This window comes from Populus nigra, chromosome 7 (genome assembly GCF_951802175.1).
Source record: "Populus nigra chromosome 7, ddPopNigr1.1, whole genome shotgun sequence".
Classification (NCBI taxonomy): Eukaryota; Viridiplantae; Streptophyta; class Magnoliopsida; order Malpighiales; family Salicaceae; genus Populus; species Populus nigra.
The window spans coordinates 4,734,975-4,751,113 of NC_084858.1; the positions used below are offsets into that span (position 1 = coordinate 4,734,975).

At 34.8% G+C, this 16,139-nt stretch overlaps 2 protein-coding genes across 8 annotated transcripts; one reads left to right on the forward strand and one right to left on the reverse strand.

The window, feature by feature from the left end:
• The first annotated feature begins 469 nt into the window (after positions 1-469).
• Positions 470-4,293, forward strand: LOC133698562 (uncharacterized). Of its 6 annotated transcripts, none has more exons than XM_062121528.1 (5): positions 470-717; positions 804-1,055; positions 1,817-1,963; positions 2,145-2,897; positions 3,721-4,293. In XM_062121528.1, exons 1-5 carry the CDS (start codon positions 607-609, stop codon positions 3,892-3,894), a joined length of 1,437 nt encoding a protein of 478 aa, XP_061977512.1. In that variant the 5' UTR covers positions 470-606; the 3' UTR covers positions 3,895-4,293. The 6 variants fall into 6 exon arrangements, with proteins under 6 accessions (XP_061977512.1, XP_061977516.1, XP_061977513.1 ...); XM_062121532.1 differs by having other exon boundaries at positions 3,768-4,293; XM_062121529.1 differs by having other exon boundaries at positions 2,208-2,897.
• A 1,154-nt stretch (positions 4,294-5,447) lies between these two features.
• LOC133699750 (uncharacterized) lies at positions 5,448-11,628 on the reverse strand. Of its 2 annotated transcripts, none has more exons than XM_062123179.1 (15): positions 11,438-11,628; positions 11,083-11,341; positions 9,913-10,024; positions 8,339-8,451; positions 8,036-8,158; positions 7,741-7,943; positions 7,526-7,601; positions 7,337-7,423; positions 7,137-7,217; positions 6,998-7,030; positions 6,737-6,790; positions 6,621-6,662; positions 6,232-6,310; positions 6,084-6,154; positions 5,448-5,983 (listed from the first exon to the last, which is right to left on the reverse strand). In XM_062123179.1, exons 2-15 carry the CDS (start codon positions 11,245-11,247, stop codon positions 5,903-5,905), a joined length of 1,320 nt encoding a protein of 439 aa, XP_061979163.1. In that variant the 5' UTR covers positions 11,248-11,341; positions 11,438-11,628; the 3' UTR covers positions 5,448-5,902. The 2 variants fall into 2 exon arrangements, with proteins under 2 accessions (XP_061979163.1, XP_061979162.1); XM_062123178.1 differs by having other exon boundaries at positions 11,083-11,350.
• Between the last annotated feature and the right edge of the window lie 4,511 nt (positions 11,629-16,139).

Sequence of the window (16,139 nt, forward strand, 5' to 3'; positions counted from 1 at the left end):
ATATTAATTCAATATATTTTTTTTAAAAAATAAAAATTTAAAGCATCTTAAAGCAAGAATAATAACGATGCCCAACACCGCATAATCCACACATTTTATGAGAGAAGAAAAAATATAAAAAACCAAAAGAAATATCTTTGAGATTCTTGCCTAAATAGCCTTGCCGGAACAATTATTTGATACAAGGCTAAGATTGCAATTACAATAGAAAATCAATGGTGTAATTGAAACTTAAAGTAAACAACACCAACAACAATAATAAAAAACACTATCTAGTCTAGTAGTAAAAGTTTGAGACTAAAATGTTTGTTTTTTTTGTGGTTTTAGGTTCAAACCATGTGATTATTCATATGATGACTACTGGAGGCTTATATGGTCGTTAACTTCAAGATTAGTAAGATTAGTTAAGGTACACGCAATCTGATCCGGACAGCCACGTTAATAATAATGAAAAAAAAACAGTATCAAGTACCAAGTATGTAGGAAAATAAAAATAACAATGGAAACCGCTCTCTTCTTCAATAGAAAGCCAGAACTTGCGGGATTCTACTCGACTCAACCCGTTCCGATTCACCGAGTCATCAACTCACCTATCATACCCAGAAGATGAAAAAAAGAAGCAGCGCGGGCATCGATCAAGCAGTAGTTAATGTTTGGAAACGCGAACTCGGCCAACTCTCCACTCGCAATTTCGCTCACCGCTTCGCCGCTTCCGAGGTCACTCACCGATACCACTTTTCACATTATATTTCGCTATTATAATTAATTAAGGGTGTGTTTGGCTGTTGTTTTTTATTTATTAGGATCTTGTGTCGAGGCTTGAAATTCACAAGAAGTTAGAGAAGCACGATGGATGTGTAAACACGCTGAGTTTCAATGCAGGTGGTGACATTTTGGTGTCGGGTTCAGATGACCTGCGGGTGATTTTATGGGATTGGGAAACTGGGCGTGATAAGCTTTCCTTTCGTTCGGGTCATGATAATAACGTGTTTCAAGCCAACTTCATGCCCTTTTCTGACGATCGAACTATTATTACTTGTGCTGCTGATGGCGAGGTGAATAAAATTAAATGTAATAAAAAAAATTCATTATTCCTTTGTAGAATTCCTCCATTTCTTTGCGTTTGTGGGTTGGTGATTGTGAAGAAGGCCTAAATTTTTAATTGATATTTGTGATAGGATGTTGAAAATCCTTGCTTCATTTGAAAAATTACCTTTTTAGTTGAAATATGTGCTCGACTTTGGAAGGGTCTACATGTATCCTCTTTTCTTTAAAAATGGGTGCTCTTTATTTGTTGGAGATGTATTCATTTTCGAATTGTGGGTTCAGTCATTGTATTTTAAAGGAAAAAAAGAGTGATTTCTTAGCCAAGTGATGGAGTGGATGTCAGCGATAGATTTTTAGTTGCAATTCGTGGCCCTTTTGAAAAGGGTGTGCCATTTGTTATCGTTTAACTTTAAAAATAGGTTCTTTTTATTTTTTGGAGATGATACTAGTTTTTTTGGAATTGTGTTATTTTTATATTTTAAAGATCTCTTTTCCAAGTAATTGAGTGGATGTTAGTATGCCAGATTTTATGATGTGCATTGCACGGGATGTGTTGTCATCTTATTACTGCTTTGCTTGTACTTTTCCTTTTTGGAATGAGTGATCTTGTTGTGCTTTTGTTTTAAAGATTTAGCACATTTGACGTTTCCTGGTGTTCCGAATTCTGGAATTACTTATTTTGCTAAGAGGTTTTAGTATGTGTGATTGTAATGGCATGCTACTTGTATTGTTTATTCATTATGAGGAACATTTTTTTTATTTATTTTAGATTCGGCAAGCTCAAATTCTGGAAGGGGGGGAAGTGAAGACTATATTGCTAGGAAAACATGAGGAATCACAAGTTCATAAGTTGGCTATTGAGCCTGGGAGTCCTCATATATTCTATTCTTGTGGCGAGGATGGAGTGGTTCAACATGTGAGCTGTGATTTCCTTTGCTAACTACAAGATTTAGTTATGCTCTTGCTTTTGTTAGATAGAATAATAAATCTTAAAGCCTAAAAACAATTGCCTGCATTTATCGCCTTGCATGTTGTTGTTCATGATTTTTAAATAGCTGGGTTTATGCAATTATGTGACAGTGTCATTGTGATTTCAGTTTGATTTGAGAACCAGATCTGCCACAGAACTTTTTACTTGCCTTTCTGTTGATGATTTGAAGGGGTATCGTCCATATGTCCCTCTAAATGCTATTGCTATTGATCCAAGGAACCCAAATCTCTTTGCAGTTGGGGGAATGGATAAGTTTGCTCAACTTTATGACATCCGCAAGTATAAGTGGGATGTGTCAAGTGATTTTGGTCAACCTGCATGTTATTTCTGTCCTCAGCATTTGATTGGTAATGAAGATACTGGAATCACAGGCTTGTCATTCTCAGATCAGAGTGAGCTTCTAGTCTCATATGGTGACGAGTTCATCTATCTTTTTACACAAAGCATGGGTTTGAGAAATCCTCCATTTCCATCCTCTTCATTTATGGTTTCAATGGGCAGTGATACAAGCAAAGTAGAACCTGGATCTATAGCTTCTTCGTCATCTATGGATCTGGATGGGAAAAATGCCCCCCAAGTTTATATGGGCCACAGAAATTGTGAGACTGTGAAGGGTGTGAGCTTTTTTGGGCCAAGATGCGAGTATGTTTCTAGCGGGTCTGACTGTGGTCGGATTTTTATTTGGAAGAAAAGGGGTGGAGAGCTTATTCGTGTTATGGAAGCGGATAAGGATGTGGTAAATTGTACTGAGCCCCATCCCCATACCATGGCACTTGCTAGCAGTGGAATCGAGTATGATATAAAAATATGGACCCCAAAAGCTATTGAGAGAGCTACTCTGCCAACAAACATTGGACAGGTATGCCTTTTCCATTTAGTTTGTATTGAAATCCATATCCTTAAAAAATCTTCTCATTGCATTTGATTTAATGGCTTGGCTTGATCCTGTAATTTATGAGATAAGGTAACTTGAGATATCCATGATATTATAAAAATAAAGTTTGAAAGAGAATCCTTTTTAGTGTCATGAGAAAAATTCAACTTTAGTTTGACCAATACAAACAGTCAGTTTGGTAGCCTTTTATACTTGATCCGAGTTTTTGGAAGGGAAACATAACTAAATTTTAATTTTTCAGATGGTAGAGTGAGAGCTAAATACATTTTTAATTTAAGTATCCTTGGAGACTACCATTTGGTTATCATCCTTATCCTTTGGCTCTGTTTGTTTTTGCGGTTGAAAAAAGCTTTTGTAAAAAAATGATTTATTTTTTCTTTAATTTTTTTTTAATGTTTTTAGATTGTTTTGATATGCTGATATCAACAATAAATAATAATAAAATATTATTTCAATGTATTTTCAAGTGAAAAGCATTTTGAAAAGCAACCGCTATCACAATACTAAATAAGCTCTTTGTTCCTTTGTCCTAAACTTTCATTTATGGAAAATAAAGGCGAAAGGTACAAAAATAGTGGTGTTATAGGGATATAATGCGGACAGATGGTAGGCTAACACTTTCTGGTTTGATTGGCTTACTCCACTGAGCTATTGAAGTCCTATTATAAAATTTTACTGCACTATGTGCTTTACATTGATAATGTATCCAGATTGCTACAATATCCATGCTATAGACTATATGGGAAGCAGGGCATCTAATTTCTCAGCTGTTACTTGTTTTTGAAAGCTTCTGATGGCCAATCGCATTGATTGGTTTGGCATGAGTGACAGCAGCGACGACAATGATGGTGACAGTGATGACAGTGATATTGATGGTGACTTTTATGATGATTATAGTGACAACGGTGGCGTTTGTGATGAGGATGATGATAAATTTCTTGGCAGTTATGATGAATGTTGATTCTGATTTAAACTTTGTGCTGAGCTGAAACCAAAGGCTAGGGGATGGTTGGACCGCATGGCTTCACCTGATTTCCTGATCCTGCAATAATTTTCACTTCAAAGACAGGCAGGGAACTTATAGAGCTCATGCTATCTGTTTGATGCCAAAAGTGACAGTGACATTTCTTAAGATGACGGGGAAAATATTGCAATTCACGATAATTGCAATTCATGACGACGGGTTGGGTTAGGAGATGCATTGTTACCTCCCGGCCTATTGAAAAGTGGTAAGAGTAAATGTACATAGTATAGGGTTTTAGCTTTAACTATTTTGAGCTGTCTTGCAAATTTCCATGTCTAACCAGCTATATTATTCTGTATTTAAATTGTTTTTCGTTCATTAATAGTTACTTCCTCCTCTTTTTTGTTTTTCCAGTATATTTATCACTGTTAAATGATGCCTTTCTATGCGGAGCGGCACCCAGGCTGCCGCATAAAATTCATTAAAACTCAAGATCATGCCAAAGTCCTTTAGTTGGTCTCTGCTTGTCAATGTCATTCTCAGATTGTTGTTATTATTGTTACAAGTAAGATTGTTATTAATATCAGCAAAAGAACCTAGACTCTATAAGATTACACGGACATGATGCTGCTCTGTTTTTAAAGGGTGTTCGATAGAGTGGTCCAGTGTATTTTTTAAAATTTTGATTTTTTGATTTAAATTATTTTTTTTAATATTTTTAGATTGTTTTGACATGTTGATTAAAATAAATTTTTAAAAATAAAAAATATTATTTTAATATATTTTTAAGTAAAATATATTTTGAAAAATAATCTCTATTGTTTTTTTCAGACACCTCTTAATCATTTCCTATTAAAATAAGTTATGGTATTTTCATCATTTGAGATTTCCAGGAAATGTTATATTAAAATTATTTTTTAAAAAATGGATGCCCATAGCATTTTTACTGTGAACCTCGACATTTGTTTATATATATATATATATATATATATATATATATATATATATATATATATATTATTTCAGTCCCTCAACTCTTTTATTTATTTATTTTATCCTTTGATGATTTATTCTTTAGGTTGGAGTCTAACAAATTGCTTTCGTTTGTTTTATATATGGTTATTGCGGTGTATGGGTTCTTGATTTGGAAAAAAAAATCAGGTTTAGGGTCTGCAAAGAAGCAAAAGACAAAAAGGACTACATTGGAGAGTTAGGAAAAGGATGAGGAGAAAGTTGAAATTTTTCTTAAAAGTGCACTGTTAGTCTAGCGCCTTTTTGCAATTTTTTGCTTCTGGGATTTGGCATAATCGCATTATCTTGGAAGTCAAGTTTTTTTTAAAAAAATTATGTGATCTCCTTGATAGCAAGTAAGCATTTGCAAATCAACAGCAATTCATGGAGCTTTTCACTTGGATAGATTGAATACCCATAAACTTGCAGCTAAGATTTAACACTTCCAATCTTGAGCAACTCCATGTGTTTTTGTTTTTATTTTTTTTTTCTTGAGAAAATTATGAAACCCCTTTAGCTATAAAAGCTCAAAAACGTAGTTCATGGCCAAGCGTAGAATGATAATCTATAAAAACTGCTGGGTTTAACTTGATTACAACCAGAAACAGGAAATATTGCAGTTCAGACATGATTTTTTTTTAAAAAAAAAAAATCTTTTACAAATAGAACATGTCCCCTGCACTCTGCCATGGCAGTTTTTCCCAGCTATAGATAGTTAAACACGATGGCGCTTCTTTGTGATTGAAGAAGATTCTTTTCATTAGAATCTAATCTCCCATCGTAGGAAAAGGCTGTGGCATAAAGATTTCTGGCAGGTACTTGCAGGCGAATTGAAGTGTCTATTACGCGTATAATACTGAAGATTTCATTAAGGCTGTTCTAATCTTTCTTACGAGGGTCTCTCCAAATAGCAAGATCACCCTTATGGTAAATGAAGGGTTTAGAGAGGCTTCCTCCTTGTACCTTAAATTGGTCATTTCGATCTGAACTAGGTCTAGGCTACCAAGCTGTTGCTGCTGATTTTGTGAAAAACGGGAGGACCCCTCATGAGAACACTCTGAAAGAATGCAATCATCTGCACAGCATTACTTGGCACATTAAATCCATGAGCCAGGAGGAAGAAGGAAAATTCGAGTATTAAAGTAGAAAAGGGAGATTAAGGTAGAAGATCACACCGTTGCAAATCCAATGCACAAAATACTGAAGCCAGGGAAATGAAATGGTGCATCTTCAGACAGGAATAAAGCTGAAGAATAGAAGGAGAAGTTAATGTTATCACTTTAGTCCATAAACTTTCGTTCTTGTCAAATTTTGATCACATACCTGTCAGAGGACTAAAGATTAAGGGGGAGATGATGTTTGCGAAGGAGATTATTCCTGAAATGCATCCTTGAGCCTTCCCCTGAAACGAATCTTAAATGAGTTGAGAGGAAAAGAAGATTAATATGAATGAATCGGGGTATCCTTATTCCTTCAAGTTCAAAGATTGAATAATTAAAGATGAACTCAAAAGCCATATGACTGAATGACAGTTCTGGATGGGCTGCACTTGGTGATTTTCTTCTCCATTGACTGTTTAAAATGCCTATTAAAACACACAGAAGATTGGACCTGATGATTTTCTGGACAGTTTGTCCGTATAGGAACATCTATAATATACAGCATACATGGAGGCTATCAAGCATAAGACTGCAGCCACTCTTAAGAGTTACCTGCTCAGTTGGCCCTACTTGTTTCGATGCGATGCTGCGTAACTGTGGAATTAAACCAGTAATCAGATTTCTTCAATCACATAGATCTTTCATGAAGATGAAGGTAAATTACTTACACATGGAGGCACGCAAACAATAAAAACCGCAAAAATGGTGGTGGCATATGGGACCTGCCCACAATGGAAATGTATTTTCAGTATTATACGCAATAGGTATCAGGACAAAACCATCTTACACATGGTCCACCGATTTCATAAACACAGAAAATCAAAAGATAGAATTCAAAAACTGACATATTACCACAAGCTCAAGAAGAAAAGGACAGTTTTCTACAATAAAAGGATGCAGGAAAAATTCCAATTCAGTTGAAGCATTACCCAATTTGACCATGCTACACTGTAAAGCAATGCCTGCAAGATTTCAGGTAAATCACCAGCACTTTAGGCTCAACTTATGTTGTTTTAGTTCTTTAGCATGAATAGACGCAAACAAGCCTATTGAGGCTAAAGCTCTTACATCTGCGATGCCCCCTAAAAGCCCTATTGCCAGCAGCTTTTCCTCTGCTACATGTGGTGCCAACAAGGGCATGAAAACCAGCTGTGAAATTCAATAGAATAATAAGGACTGGTGACAAATATGAAATGCAAAGGATCGTTGAAGATACTATGGAGAAGGAAAGAAATATTTAAGAAACACATAATTTTGTAAATGCATACCTGTGAGGCCATTCCCGCAATGCCAAGAAGTAGCATCAGATCAGCATAATGGTTTTTGCTGAAGTGAAAACGAGCCTTCAAGTAGTACTGCATCGCACAAATCATTCAAGTTGGTAACAGAAATTCTCGCATTCCTGTCTTTTTTTTTATGTTTGATATACATCACATTGAAGGAGAAAGTTTTTGTACCATGATGCTAGCTTGCATTCCACCTTCTGCAAGACTATTGAAGAATGCAACAACTGCTGCTTGCGAAAATGTTACCCTGCCACACAAGTTTCACAAATTCTCAAATCATACCAGAAGAAGAATAGATACCGGTCCAAAATAGTAGTGGTTCGAGAAAAGTGCAAGAAAACCATGCTTTGCATTGGCCTTATACTCGAGTCCTGAATTTCTCCTACCTGCTCTTCAGCAAGCCAATGATATCCTGAATTGATGGGATCTTCTTCAATACCGGCGCCTTCCCTGATAAATCACCATCTTGACAGTGATCATCCTGTCCGCTCTTCAAGATTGGCTGCGTCAAATTTTCGCCATTTGGTAGACTCTCTTTGAGGAAAATTCTCATGTACACAGCAGCAAGCATTGACACCAACGCAGCCACCTAGAATAGAAAAGACTAACAATGTTAACTTTCAACCTATTGGTAGCCGAAAATGAGACACTTCTGTAAGGCATTTTATTAGCAAACGCAACCTGAAACGTTAAAGCAGTGGAGAGGAAACGAGCAGCTAAGGTTCCACATACAAATGCGGCCGTGGCTATGCCAGATAGAATTCCAAATGCTGATGTTCTCTGTCTCTCTGAAACGTTGTCTGCCTGTAAAGATTTTATGTTTTTTAGGCATTAGCAAAAAGAGTCGAAACTGAACAGTATAAAGTGCCCTCACATGACCTGTCGTTCTTTGCTGTTTTGGAAGGAAGAATGGTCATAAAAAAAACTCGAAACAATTAGAGAGATATTATGGCGGTGCAAGTTAGAGTTTTTAGGGATAATCACCACATAAGCAAGAGCAAGGCAGTTGATGCTGCCTTCACAGATCATAGCTGTGAGGGTCCTGAGCACATAGTAGGCATAGAAGAAGTTGGTTGTCCTACTGTATGCCAATATAACTGCAGAAAGGACAGTAAGTAACAACATGAATAGGATCTCGAGCAAATTCTATTTTATCATAAAAAATTTCTTTTCTTTTTTCTCTTCATTTTTAACGGAAAATCTCATTTATGGTCATGGCTGATTTTTACCATATCATTCAAATATTTATGTTGGATTTCGATCCGGACCCCTAAACTCCTGCCAAACTGGCTGGGCCGGCAGGAATTTAACAGCACTGGTCGTAACCAAAAAAACCCTAAACAGAGAACAAAAGGTAAGAAAAGTTTTGGTCCTTGAGCGGATGGAGCACTACAAACCCCGGCGTTGGGCCCATTCAATCCGTCGCAGTGCTATAGATTCTGGGCTGACATGGTTATGACACAAAGTGTCCAGCAACTTCAAAAGTCTTCCGACACTAAAATCTGGCAGTTCCTAAGGGGACCATTGCGGGTGTCCAATAAATTCAAGAAACGTGACTCGTCTTGTACCATGTAAAGAAAAGCAAGTTGGGCAAAAGGGGATAAAGAAGAAGGCAACCAAAAGAAAAAAAAAAAAGTAAAATTAGATTCTTATTAAAAGTTAAAGCATATATGATCTTCAAGAAAAGAAAGTTCTCTTCTTGATTCATTTCTTCTCCGAGGAAATGATTCGAAATCAGAGCCCCCAAAAAATCTATAACCATAACGTAATTCTTGTCTAAAAATTTTCAAATCCAATTTCTGTTGATACTTTATTTTAAGTGGTAAATTCACACCACCACAAAGGATAATATGCTACATAAAAGATAAATAAATATTTTTATTATTATTGAGGTTCAATTTTTTATTAAAATTTAAAAAAAATTAATTTTTTTGATTTATTGATATGCTAATATTAAAAATAAATTTAAAAAAATAAAAAAAATTAATATATTTCTTTTAAAAAAATTAAAAATAACTTCTATCACACTCACAAACATCCTTCAAATCTCCTATCAAAAAGAATAAACTTTGAAAATATTTATAAAATTTGATTTCATATATATATATATATATATATATATATCTTCTGAAGTGGGCATTTCTTGAAATGAAAGAGAGATGAAGAAGGTTCTTTAATTAGGAGTCAATTAAGAGAAGGAAAAACGGTAAGCAGAAAAGCAAACATGAAAGCAGCGGGACATTTTGCCCGTGATTTGGACAACATCCTTGACAACAAGTTCAAGCTGATTTGATCAAGAAACGTATTGACAATGCAGTTACCTTCGAATCCAGTGCTAGTTAAATATGAGGTATTTTTCAAGAAAAGACGCCCATTGAAAGTGGCCGCCATGCACGCGAATGATCCACTATCCACTCATGGTGTCGATTGTCAATGGGAGCCCTAATGTCCTAGGCACGATCAGTAGGACCATACGTATCCTAGCACTTTAGGGGGGAAGGCCAATAATAATTTACCGACAGATATGAAATTAAATGCACATATATAAAAGATATTACCTAAAGGAATAATGGAGAGAGTCATAGGGAGTGTGAGCAAGGCTTTCCTTCCATACTGGTCTGATAGATTTCCTATTAGCGGCATCATCACAACTGTCCCCAGTCCGATGATCTGCAAAAACCCACTTGCTGATAATTAGTTAACAGCATTTTACTTCTCCCTGTTGCCCCCTTTCATTTGAGGTTCAATTGGCTAAAATCAAAGACTGAATTCCTTGGAATAGTACTGAAGCAAAAACATTCACGGCATTAATGGTGATAAATTAGAAGTGCCGTCAATTATGAGTCCATGGACTCTTTCACTTATAACCCCACAGTCTTATTTCTTTTTATAGTATTTGTTTGTGATGAGAATGCAGCAGGACCGGCGTTTAAAAAACTTGGCGTATATTACACATCTTAGCGTCTAGACAGAGAGCATGCAAAAATATTTTTTAAGAATAAAAATAAATAGAACACGCTATTTAATTACACCGAAACATTTGTCCTAGCCTGGAAGATTAATTCTCTGAAGAAACCCAATCATTTTATGGTAGGTCTTTTGATTTTTTGGATCGACCAGTGAGTGCGAAACGTTCCAGGAAAAAAGATCATGATATTGTTGGACTGTTGGTTTTTATGCATGCGATGGACAATGGCCATCAGCATCTTTCTAGGTAAAGTTTGAATGGTAGGTTGAACAAAATGGGTGGAGCAGAACGGAGAGTGCTGAAGAGGGGACTCTCCATTGAAGAGTTGCAGCAAGCTAAATAAAATACTCTGTCGATCTACGTGTCCATGCTTGGTCTACACTAACATAGACATTGAGTTAACAGGCATACAATTATATACACAGGGCACTTGGATGTATGGCGCGGAATGTTTTCCAATAAAAAAAAAGTTCACAGAAAACCACCAGAACCCTTTTTGTATGTTTATTTAGTTTATATAGATAGTTAATTCTCTCATGTGATGAATTAAAAGGCACATGGGCATGCATTAATCGTTTTCCAGTGAAGAAAATGGGTTCATGGGGAATATTTCGGACACCTTTGGGTTCTGCTTATAGCTAGTCATCATGTAATTAACCATGCAAAGAAATTCATAATCAATAACCCTAGAGAAAATCCACACCTTAATAAGAAGCAAGGGTGAAGAGAAAGATGAAGGAGAACAAAGGAATTAACATACAGCTTGCTGGAACCCGGAGAGGTAAATCGCAAGAGAGCACTCATCTTTTCCAGGACAAACTGCTACCATGGTGACATCGGTTATGGCCGGGATCACCATTAAACTTGCAAAGCTGGAGAGGAATACTGTCACAAGGAGGTGGCTCAGTTCTGTTAGCTTCTCCATATCCTTCCTTTCTCAGAAAATCCAGCAGTCCTGGTACTACTTTTCTCTTCTGTTACAACTCTTAGTACTAGGCGCTATCCTCTAGAAGAACTTGCTTGGCACCCTCGAAAAAGAGCAAACATTAATTTTGGAGAAGAAGAGTTGCTTGTCTGTGTAATGTACTACATCTAGTTTGCTTTAGCTCTCTTACCTCTTTATGGAGGGGGAGGGTAGTCTCCTGGTCCTTTTCCATTAGTGATTTTAACGGAAAGAGTGTCAAAGAAAAGGAAAAGATCAGTGACGGTAGATTGATTCAAATTTCATGTGGAGGTGGATGGTCTTGGATCCACGGGAGGACGGACAGTGTGGACAAAGTGATATTAAAAGGACAAGTCTCGAAAGGAGAGTAAAGGATATGGACAATATAGTTTTTAATGGAGGTGAACACATTAGAGAAGAGAAGAACGACATCCATTAGCCAATTATATGCATCCTTGTGTACCGTTTAGCTGTGCAAGGGACGATTTTTCTAATCAGTTCATTTGGATGAATATATACCTGTTGTTTTTTCTATCAAACAAATAAAGTAATTAAAAACCAAAATTTCTTTGCATTCAATTAATAACATGTACACAATCGTCACGATCACAATCAAAAATAAAAAAAATTAACGAAAAGGTTTTTATTAAAAAAATACTAAAAAAATAATTCAATTAAAAAATTTAAATTATTCTCAATATATAATTTATATTATTTTTTAACATATTATTTCAAGTAAAAGTTTTTCAAACTAAAAACTTATATAAGCTAATATCCTTTTATATTTAATTTTTATCAAATAAATAAAAATTATGATATTCAAACTCATAATTGTTTGGTTATCAAGATTCTAATATTACGTTAAAGAATTAATGCCAATCTAAAAACTTAAATTTTCAATTAAAATTTAAAAATATAATTTATATTATTTTTTTTAAAAAAAAAAAACCACGAACTGCCATAATCCCTTCCATAAATTGGCCAAAGTGTATTAAACAAGGAATGTCGGCTAGTGATGAAGATGGACCTGATGGCTTGGTAGGGTTGAATTTTGCAGGATTTGTTAATGTTTCTTCTTGTTGAAATACAGATAGATTTCTTTTAATTAAAATCAATGGAATTGTGTCTTGTCGTAAATGAGATTTAAATATGAGCAGAAGGTCACTATCAAACTATTGATTTTTCCTCCTCTCCCAAAAGATTTTTTATTTTGTTTTTTAGAACATATAATTTTCCACCTCATCATTTAGGGAACCTTCACGGTCTACACTGTATAAATCAACCTTCAAAACCAGCTGGCTCATGGGTGGGTTGGACATATGGTCTATCCATGCAGGCGTTTTTTTTAAAAAAAAATATTAATTTGATTAAATTCAGGTTAATTTGCGATTTGATTTCATCAAACCCAGATAAACTCTATCCGATTAACTGTAAATAATTTTTTTATATTCTTATTGTTTTTAAAACCATTAAAATAACATGATGATCCAGAATTGACCTATAAATTAACCTAGATAACCCAAGTGGGGTGTGGCGAGTATTCTCACAGGTCACTTGCGGAGGCCCTGACGGCCCAAAGCAACACTCGGGAACTTGTTCACTGGATGCTTCCGTAACCAGTAAACCATTAGGCTCCAAAATGCAACCGTGACTTCAGGCCCAACCACCCTGCCTACGGCTGTTGCTGGTGACCTAGTTAATATATTAAAAGCTCAGCTTATAATCAGTGGCATTTTGGACACGTGGGAATTACAACTGCAGATTAAGGGACCGCGTTCCCAAAAAATTTGAAAATTTTTTGTTTTTTATTTTTGCTAAAATTTAATATAGTTTGTACGTTTTGAATCGTTTTGATGTGCTGATGTTAAAAATGATTTTTAAAAAATAAAAAAACATCGTTGGCAAGCATTTTGGCACGAAAAATTATTTGAAAAGCACTCGCAACCACACTGCCAAACACGCTCTAAGTGTAAATCTCAAGCCTAATTAGATGACCCTTTCAACTTAACTATGTTTATACTACGTGAGGGACTTCCCCATGTCTGTTTCATTTCAGGCCTGGCCTGAACAAATGAAGAGGAGACAATTGGAGACGCTACTTGTCTGCTTAAGAATGTTTTTCTAGTAATAATTTAATTACTCAAATTTTAGATTTGTTTTTTAATAATTAAAAGTTTGAATTATTTCAAAATCACTTGAGGTTTATATAATCGTTAATTTCAGAACTTGTAAAATTAATCGAAGTGCGTATAAACTGGTCCAGACACTCACAATTAAAAAAAAAAAAGATTTCAATGGGTGTTAAAAAAGATTTCAATGGGTGTTCCTGCATGTTTTTGGCATAGAATGTGCCTCTTTATCACCTCACTATATATTCACTAACCCTACAAAAAAATCCTTTTCGCTGGCAAAACTGGAACGTTGTTTTAGACATGCACGCTTCTTCGTCCCTTTTGTTGTCTCTCACGCTCACAGGGTCTAAACAAAGACAACGTTTGAAGATATTCCTCATGATCTGATAGGTCCAGAGCATACCATCAAGAATCTTTCTGTTTTTGAATCAGAATGTGAAACTTCATTTGTTACAATAAAAACCACATGAGACAAGAGCATCTGCAACTATAATTGAGCACCTAGCAGCTTTTGCGATGCAGTCTGCTGATCTTCTCAAAAAAAAAATAGTAGAGAATCCCTGCGTGTAATACAGAGAAGTGGGATCCCAAATTAAGCAATAATAACGTTTTAGGTTTTATTTTGAAAAAAAATCGATTTTGTTAAATTAACTCGATTTAAGTAAGTTTTAAACCGAATCATCAACAATATTTAAAAATGTTTAAGTTAAAATAAAATTATTAACAGAAGAAATAAAGAAGGAATAAAAGCATGTTTGACATTCAGTGCAAGAAAAGTTATAACAAATTCAATGTTCAATAAATAAATCCAATAAGGAAATATCTAGAATTTTTATTTAATAATAAGACTTGCAGGCCTTAACTTTGTTGGTTGGGCCAAACCAACAATGGATAAGTCTGGGTATCCTTCACTGAAATCTAAATCATTAAGCCCAAGCTATCTAGCTTTCCCCTTGCTGTTGCGAGTTGCAACAGGTCAATTGTTGTGCTTTGCTTCAGGCTGGGCCATGGTGGTGCGCAATTCTCTAAGGATGAGCCGCTGGGCTGTTAGGCTACACTTTACTTGAGATGTGAGTTTTCAGATTTTTGAAAAAAATTTAGACCCGGTTTCAATAATAATTTAAGTGTTTAAATTTTTTATTCCATTATTATTAACCAAAAATACTAAAATAATACAATTAACTAGCCAAAATTAAGTCCAAGAAAAGTTTTTAGAAGCCAAAATTAACTAGATGAATTTTTCCAAGCTACTAGAATTAGGACAAAATCTATGGAAATTTACATGAACTATACTAAGAATTAGGCTCCTTGAGAAACTATTGAACACATCCATGTAGGGGTAGACATTGGGATGAAAAATTGTCATTTTGGATGATTCTTTTATTTTTTTTCCCCCTTTATTAGACTTTTTTTTAATTTGAATATGCTTTACCTAATAAAAACAAGATTTATGATGTCTTAAAAAATTCAAATAATTTAGAAATAAGATTTATGTATTAGATAATCAGTTAATCTCTTAATTCTAACTATCTCATTTATTCTTTCTAATTAAGGTGATTAATAGTTGGCATCTGATAAATCAAGGTGGTTAGTATTTGTAAAATGTTTTTTTTTATAGATGCAGAGACTCTTAGATATTTAAGTAAGTGTCTTTGTAAATAAAAAAGTACAATGATATTATAAAGAGATAAACTTTGAAAATACATATGCGGTATAAAATGAAAATTGTGAATTTTGGGCTTGAAGAAGGATTCATGAGGTATTTTTAACCCATAAATCTTATTATTTTATGTAGTAAAGGGGTTGGAGAATCATTTTGTCTTGATAGCATTAATGAAGAATAAATATATCTTATATATGCATTAATGAGAAAAAAATATGATAGGACATTGAAATTTTTAATTTTTTTATATATCTAAAGGTGTAGGAAGAGTAAAATCTAAAATATATTAGGTTAGTAAGTTGGGCTCTTCTCTTAGGTTGAACCCAAGATATTGGGTTATTCTCTAAAGATGACCTTTAAGTTGTTGGGCCACACGTTGTTTAAGACTGTAAGTTTTTGGACCTCTAGGAGATTTTTAGTCCTATTAAATCTGGACTTATCAATAATAATTTAAACTATCTAAATTTTTTATTCTATTATTATTAACCAAAAATAATACAATTAACTAGCCAACATTAGGTCTAAAAAATCACAAGCTCCTTAATTTTAAAAAAATATAAACGTGTAGTTGTTAGCTGTTGGCCCATGTAATTTTTAAATGCACGAGAATGTTTAATTGCATGTGCCTGCTGCCTGTTTATTCCCTCTCCAAGTCTTAAAAATCTAAAAAATGACCACATTCCTGGCAAAACTGCACATTGAAGTAGTTAAATAAGAATGGTTGACATCCAGGTGCAATAAAAAGAATTAACGAGCTCATTGTTCAAGCAAAGCTACTAGATTCACCGAGCCATGTTCCTTAAAAGGTACATGAGCCTGAACCACCTCTAATGGATGATATGTTAATTTCTTTTCTTCCTTGGCATGGCTAAGTTGTGCTTTCGTTGCTGTGTAAATTTTTTTTTTTTTTTTGGATTCAAGGAAACCTCACTTCTAGACAGGGGCGGAGCAAGAAGAAAAAAGTAAGGGGGCCAAATTAAAAGAAATATTTAAAAAAAATAAAAATTTAATTATTTTACAAAGGGAGAGGCTGGGAAAAATTTCCTTGCAGGGGCCCGGGCCCCTGCCAGCCTCCCTCT